Consider the following 7,659-nt stretch of genomic DNA (forward strand, 5'->3'; position numbering starts at 1 on the left):
GAACCGGAGAAGGTTACAAAGATAACCATGGCCTCCCTCTGCATACACAACTATCTCCGAGAGTGCAGGTCTGAGGCATACATGCCACCAGCCTTTGCAGACTGGGTGGATGCGGACCACAGGGTCATCGAGGGAGGCTGGAGGAGACATGGATCAGGAAATCTGCAGCCAGTGGAGCCTGGAAGGGGACGCAACCCCACAATCAGTGCAAAAGAACAACGCAACCTGCTTAAGGATTATTTTGCTTCACCTGCGGGTGAGGTTCCATGGCAGGAGGAACACATTTAAGCCAAGGACACTGTTTAGTTTTAGGCCTATTGGAAGGCAACCATGTGTAAATAAATAGCCTAATGTCTCACAATGTGGAATCTGAACAATCAAAGAATGTGAGATGACAATTTATACTTACCGTACTTTTTTCAATAAAGTGCAAAGGCTTTTTTCTCATTGACATTTTATTGTACAGATCTTTCTTTCAAAACTCAAAACATACCTGAATAAAAAATGGCACAGTAACAAAACTGGCATAAATCAAGGTCAACATTCTTGTGTATCTTCAAAAGCAGTTTCACTCATCAATAACACGGTGAACCTGAATACAAAATGGCACAGCCATAAAACTGGCATAAAACAAGGTCAACATTTCAACAAGTATCTTCAAAAGCAGTGCAACTGCATGAAAAAAAACAACGCTAACAAATAGTGTAAAGTAATTGTAAACAACAAATATAGTAAACAGTAGTGCAGATTTTGTAAACGCCTTGAATTACATGTCAATTGTCAGAGTCGCATAGCTTCTGAGTAAAAGATGGCTGAGGAACCTGAGGTGGCATGTACTGAAGGTGGTGTGGTAGGGGTTGCGTTGGTGCCAAGGTGTGTGGGTGAGATGCATACATTGCTGCTGCTGCTGGATTATATGAAGTTGGTGATCTAATGTTAATTTCAGAGTCCTGGGCATCATACAGCAGGTTCATGATGTTTCTTTTGACCCTTGTTTTGATTGATGGGTCATTTATTTGCCTAAGTTCAATTGCAACCTGATTTCCAAATGAAGCCTCTGGATCATCGCGCTGCTTGGCACCGATAGCCAGGACTTTTGACGACATCTCCTTTAAGGCAGCAAGCTTCTGGAGCTCGATGTCAAGCTCTGTGTGTTTCTCTTTGCAGCGTTTCTTTGAGGGCATCTTTACAGGCAAGCTGGCAGTGGATGAGGCGGGAGGCTGATGACTTTCCTCACCATCTGAATCAAAAGGGGTACCAGGTCGTACACTTGATAACCACAGCTGAGTCTTCTTCTGAGATTCAAGGAACGCTGAAATCAGCTCCGGACAGTCAAGGTTTTCCTCAGGCTCCCATGTGTTATCCGTACTGAAATATAACATTTAAAAAAAGATCACCAAGCCAATAATTCACATTTAATTCTACAAACATAGCCCCATACCAGGGAAGCACATCCAGGTTGTACTCACTCTGTAAATCCTTTCCATTTGAGAAAGAATTCAAACTTCCCATTGACGATGCGTTGGTCCATCACCTTCTCTACAACAAACTCCTCTGGTGGCTCCTGCGTTTCCTCCTTCTTCCCCTTTCCATTCTGCTTCTTACCCATGTTAGGCTGCAAAGCAAGAGGGGATTTCATCTTTTGAAAGAGATGAGTGATTTTAAAAGCTTGATGTGATCCATCAAAGGCTATCCTGGTTATCAATAAAACAGTTACATTTTTCATGTAAAACTTTGGTGACACCTAATGTTAGTTAGGCCTTATAGGCTATGTCCTAGGTGGAAAGTTTACACTGCCTAATAATAATACCTCCATCCGAAATGTTGTGTAGATAAGACCCATCATTATCGTTTCATACCTTTGTTTTGGTCAACTTTCTTTTACTGGCCGTTTGTTGCTAAGCAACGGTCGTGGATAATTAATTATGGTTTCCCTCTATGCTTCGGACGCAAACGCCGCGAATCGGTGCATCATCTGGGTGATGAGCTCGAGGCCTCAGACTTTTCTATCTGGTATTCTTATTCAGGGAAAATGCAGGGTATATATACAGGGTATATGCAGGAATCTTGAGGTTAATTTCAATACCTTTCTAAGACTTTTTAAAGACCTTGGCAATATTTTTCCAGACCTCACCGCCAGTTCAAGCTGTAACCGTTTACATCAGTGACACTTTTAACTTAACAGTTTTAGTTTGCAATAGACTAGACCACTATCATACAACAGAATCTCCGGTTCATCTTTGTTTTCTATAAAACTAATAAATTCACGAACTTTTACTAAAAGTTTTTAGGACTCAAACTCTTTGGACTGAGTCTAATTCAGAAAAATACCAACAAAATTCAAGACCTGATAAAATCGTGATAAGACTTTTTAATACTTATTAAGGGTCTTGATTTTCCCAACATTGATTTATCAACTTTTAATACTTTTCAAGACACCGCGGATACCCTGGGTATAGGCCTATGTTACTTACGGTGGTCTCACTTGGGGGGCTGCACGATGAGCAGAGTTTTTTGCAACTTGTGTTTTAGCAAGACAAAATGTGTTTAGATTTATGAGAAAAGGAGGATTGTGTTTTGTGAATTGTGTCTTCATGTGAAATGTGTTTATGGTTTTGGCAAATGGGAGCTAGTTTTATTAAATGTGTTTAGAGAACTGGTCATTTGGTTTAGAGAATTGGCTTTTGTGTTTTAGCAATTGGGAAAAACTGTAATGACAATAAAGACCATTCATTCATTCATTCATAATACTGTTTTATACTTAATAATAAATAAATAAAAATTAGATGTCTTTAAAAGGCCAAACTGATTGCATCACTTATTAAGCCACTATCACTATAACAATACAGAATAAAATATATACATGTCTTTAAAAGAACAAGCTGATTACTTATTAAGCCACTATCACTTATATTCTCCTTCTTGGCACCACGTCCCATAAGGCTTCCCGTCACTACTCAGGGTTTTTCCTGGCTCAAAATGAGGCGGAGGTGGTACCAGTGGTGTTTGACATCGGGGGACCCATGAAGCAGGGCTGTCTGGGGGTCCTTAAACGAGCATCAAACACTTAATTTCTTGCATTCTGGTGAATTGATATGCACCAATTTGTGCCCTTTCGCCATCAATTTATGGTGGAAATTTCATTATATATGTAAAGGAAAAAACAATATTCAGGCACCAGATGGCCATTCAAAATATAATGTAATATAATGCAATATAAGGCTCTCAGGCATTCTGTACTTTCAAATATGTATTCTCCTTGAGCAGTCAACATCAACTATCAGCTGTTTTGCTAGCAAACACGAAAGCTAAGTTATTTGTGAAACAGCGCCCCCGCCACCACGTCGGCGCAATGCCGCAATTGCAGTTTTTATTTTTTTTATTTTTATTTATTCTCCCGCGCCTGAAATCCGGCACTGTGCCGGAGTACTTTAAGCCCTGCTAACCTCAGAATGGCACTAGGGATAACATCCACAACAACACTTAACAGTAATACATTTATGTAATATACTGTGATGAACCTGCGAGGGGAGGGGACATTCGTAGCTGATTATTCGTAGCTGGTTAGATTATTGGTAGGCTAAGCGACAGAGAACTTTCCGGACTGGTTTATTACAATACGATCGCTTTTTTGAGATAGGTTGTTCCTGCTGTGATGTTCTGGTATGGTGGTATGGTATTAGCACTCATTTTAACTAAATTAAATAAGCTGTATTGAAAGGAAGCGAACGAAGGAAGCGCAGAGGGTAGTGTGTATACGCGGGGAGGGAGTATTTGGCACGACAGGCTTACGTCACCGGCGGGGACATGGACTAGTATCAAAACTAACATAAGAAATATTCTCTCTCGCTTATAGCCAACAATTACAATGAGCCTACAAATTGAAACACATGTCACTCAAGCATAGCCTACAAGGAAAACACTCATAGAAATTAAACAAGACCGTAAATTGAACAACACCGTATCGCTGTTAGATGAGCAACACAAATTAAATAGCCTATTCCTCAACTGGCTAAATCCAAAGACAATCAACTATTTACAGTTATATAGCCTATTCCACTCCGTGTTCATTTGCGGGTGCTATGCAAGAAAAGGATGGCAAGGGTTGAAAGTTGGCTTGTGCTAGCATTAGCTATGGTGCATCCATGGTCAACATGACATTACAGGTGGGATGAACCGGGGTTCTTTCTATCGTAGACTAGCATAGTATTGCAATTTCTGCAGATTCTTCTACAATGCAGCTTACCCAGACACATTGGTAACTATCAAAAGCTTTGCCTTTGCTAGCTGAGTTTTTAGCTTCATCTTCTTGATGACACTCACTTTTATTTTTTGGGGCGCTGCGCTACGTGTGTCTGCGTCACAGAGCCCGGCCAAGTTCAGAACACTGCGCTCTAGGAGCGCTCAGAGATGGGTGCTCTGACTGAAAAGACGGTTTGTCCGAGCGAACTGACCGTTCGTGCATTTACGAACGTACCCGTAATAACATTGCTGACTGCTGTTTTTCATGAGAAAAATACTTCATGCGTGAACGCCCCCCAAGAACACCTCAACTCCCCCTTTAAAAAATATTTGTTCCAGCGCGCCCCGATGTTGTCTGAACGCCCCCGTTGAGAAACGATGCTTTAGACCAGGGGTCTTCAACCTTTTTCAACCCAAGGACCCCTTGGACGAGAGACAAACAGAACAGGGACCCCCACATGTAATATATATTTTTAAATGTCTCACATTTTAAAGCCTATAATAACTTTTATATTTACTTCATTCACCTTTTCTTTCACCGTATTAACCTATTTATATACTGGGTTATTAGCCTATATGTGTTTATGATTGATAAAACGTTCATGCATAATTATGATTGGTTATTATTATTGTTGTTGTTGTTGAGGCTTATATTTTCTATTATTATTATTTTTCAACAATGAAACTTTTAGCTTCAGGAAGCCAGGTATGCCTACCTCAGTGAGATGACTGGCCCTGGTTGGTGGTACACAGCTTGTCTATTCTGGGGGAGATGGAGGTTGTCAGGCAGAGCATCATGTCATCCTCAGACTGCTGTCTGGAACGGTATTTGCTCTTCAGGTAGGTGAGGGAGGAGAATCCACTTTCACAAAGATAAGTTGTTGCAAAAGGCAAGGCTCATCGAGAACTGGGTGAGAGGCTGTGACTCGTACACATTCTTGTGTGTACTGTCTGTGGTTAGGTTGATCAGCTGATCTTCCTCAGCGGCTGTCAGGTTTGAGCCGTCGGATGCATTGTCTTTGCATGGAAACCGTATCCATGTCTTGTGCTTTCTCCAAGACTCAGTCTCAGAAAAGTACTTCTCAAATTGACTTTCGAGAGCCTCCAAGTGATCAACAATTGCACATTTCACATCAGGCGAGGGCACCGCGGAATCCGCGGAAATGCATTGAAATGCGCAGCCAGCTCCGCGCGGTAGCAGAATCTCGAGGATAGCTGTGCGTAATTCAAAGACGCGCGCCAATACTGATCCACGGGAAAGCCATCTGACCTCGGAATGGTAAAGGAGCGCGTTATAGCGGCGCATAGAGAAGCAAAGAGGCGGGTTTGTTATTATCAAACTAACTAAATTAGTAACGTTATGCTAGTTATTAATTAACGTTAATTTCGCAATGACGACCGAACTGCAGCGTTTTAGCCAACACCTAGCTTGCTAGACAGGTGTGTTATTTTTTTTTCTCCAGCTGACGTTATGTGACTCTAGAATCATGGGCATCATTTATTTTGTAAATAGTTTTTGTCAAAAGTAGCTTATTATTGCCTATTAATGCTTGTACTTTACTCAATATCATTTTTGTTATATTTTTTAATTCTCACTGATTATTTTGGTGAAAAATATGCTTTAGACCTATCGCTAAGCCACGCCCCCAAAATAGAAGTTGTCCAATCATATCACAGAAAAATGTACGACAGGCAGAAAACTCTGACAAACAACTCGCTAATATCTGATGGTGAAAAGCTTCTAGACGAAATGTTCTTGTCATCTTTAAAAAAAAACATGTCTATTACCTGCTGTGGTAAATCAGAAGTCTGAAATTTGCCAACTCCCGCCATTGTAAGACATTGAATGTCATTCAGTCACGGTCGGTCGGTCAGTCAGTCACTGTCAGTGAAGAATTTGAGCGAGCGTTGTTTGTCTGTCCGAGTTTTCAAAGGGGGCGTGGCTTAGAGATAGGTCCATTCAGTTTCCACAGTTAATGGCCACAAATAATGCACGGTCGATCACACAACAACAACAACACTCATCACCGGAGCTCAGTACCCAGTCCACGGTTCGGTTCACAAGTGCACAAGTCCTACAGTTCAAAGTTTAAGAACAGATCAATAAATACATACAGTGAGGAGAGGAGAGGAGAGAAGGGGAGGAGAGGAGAGGAGAGGAGGAGAGGAGAGGAGGAGAGGGCAGAGGAGAGGAGGAGAGGAGAGGAGAGGAGGAAAGGAGAGGAGAGGAGGAGAAGAGAGGAGAGGAGGAGAGGAGAGGAGAGGAGAGGAGAGGAGGAGAAGAGAGGAGAGGAGAGGAGAGGAGGAGAGGAGAGGAGAGGAGGAGAGGAGAGGAGAGGAGAGGAGGAGAAGAGAGGAGAGGAGAGGAGAGGAGAGGAGGAGAGGAGAGGAGAGGAGGAGAGGAGAGGAGAGGAGAGGAGAGGAGGAGAAGAGAGGAGAGGAGAGGAGGAGAGGAGAGGAGAGGAGGAGAGGAGAGGAGAGGAGAGGAGGAGAGGAGAGGAGAGGAGAGGAGGGGAGAGGAGAGGAGGCACAAGTCCGACAGTTCAAGTTTAAGAACAGATCAATAAATACATAGAAAGGTTAAGAGCAGATCGTACCTTGGGGGGGCAGGGGAGGCGGCGCAAGTAGCGGGAGGGGGAGTGTGGCCGGGGGGGAGGGGAGGAGGAGGAGGGGGGGTGAGGAGGGGCGGCCGGGGGTGGGGGTGGGGGGTGGGGAGCCTCTGGTTGGGTCTGAGGGGAGGTGGGAGGAGGAGGTCGGACCACCTCTTCCTCATCTTCCTCCTCATCTTCCTCCTCCTCTTCCTCATCTTCTTCCTCATCTTCCTCCTCCTCTTCCTCCTCCTCTTCCTCCTCCTCCCCCAGGTGGTTCTGCTGCCCTCTGATTGGCTCAGAGCCCTCAGGCTCCTGTTGAGTGACAGGCTGGCTGTCCTTCTCCTCCGCCGGCAGGGGGCGGGACTTCCTCCTAGGGAGACAGATGGTTCGTTAGATGGTGAAACAGCTTGATTGATTGATTGACAGCCACGTTAACACTGACTAACACTGTGACACACGTTTGTGTTGTCTGTTCATATCATAGAGGCTTCAGGAGTCAAAGGCTGGGGGAGGTAGACATAGGAGGACGGGCGTACGTTGTAAAGTACGGAGCAGGAGGGAGGAACGGTAAGAAAACACTGATACCTCCCCCAGCCTCCCCTGGTGTTCTACCTCCCCCAGCCTCCCCTGGTGTTCTACCTCCCCCAGCCTCCCCTGGTGTTCTACCTACCTCCCCCAGCCTCCCCTGGTGTTCTACCTCCCCCAGCCTCCCCTGGTGTTCTACCTCGCGCAGCCTCCCCTGGTGTTCTACCTCGCGCAGCCTCCCCTGGTGTTCTACCTCCCCCAGCCTCCCCTGGTGTTCTACCTCCCCCAGCCTCCCCTGGTG

At 44.3% G+C, this 7,659-nt stretch overlaps 1 protein-coding gene across 1 annotated transcript in view; it reads right to left on the reverse strand.

Annotated features, from left to right (window-relative positions):
• Positions 1 to 533: 533 nt before the first annotated feature.
• The window catches only part of LOC308155256 (uncharacterized protein), an 11,844-nt gene continuing 4,718 nt past the window's right edge, over positions 534 to 7,659 (reverse strand). Inside the window, exons 5-7 of the mRNA XM_080528536.1 lie at positions 6,840 to 7,203; positions 1,470 to 1,615; positions 534 to 1,368 (exon numbers count right to left, since the gene is read on the reverse strand). Of these exons, the coding sequence (XP_080384662.1) occupies positions 774 to 1,368; positions 1,470 to 1,615; positions 6,840 to 7,203 (1,105 nt within the window). The 3' untranslated portion in view covers positions 534 to 773. The remainder of the gene's footprint in view (positions 1,369 to 1,469; positions 1,616 to 6,839; positions 7,204 to 7,659) is intronic.

The sequence above is a fragment of the Nansenia antarctica genome, assembly GCF_963989245.1.
Source record: "Nansenia antarctica genome assembly, chromosome: 4".
Lineage (NCBI taxonomy): Eukaryota > Metazoa > Chordata > Actinopteri > Argentiniformes > Microstomatidae > Nansenia > Nansenia antarctica.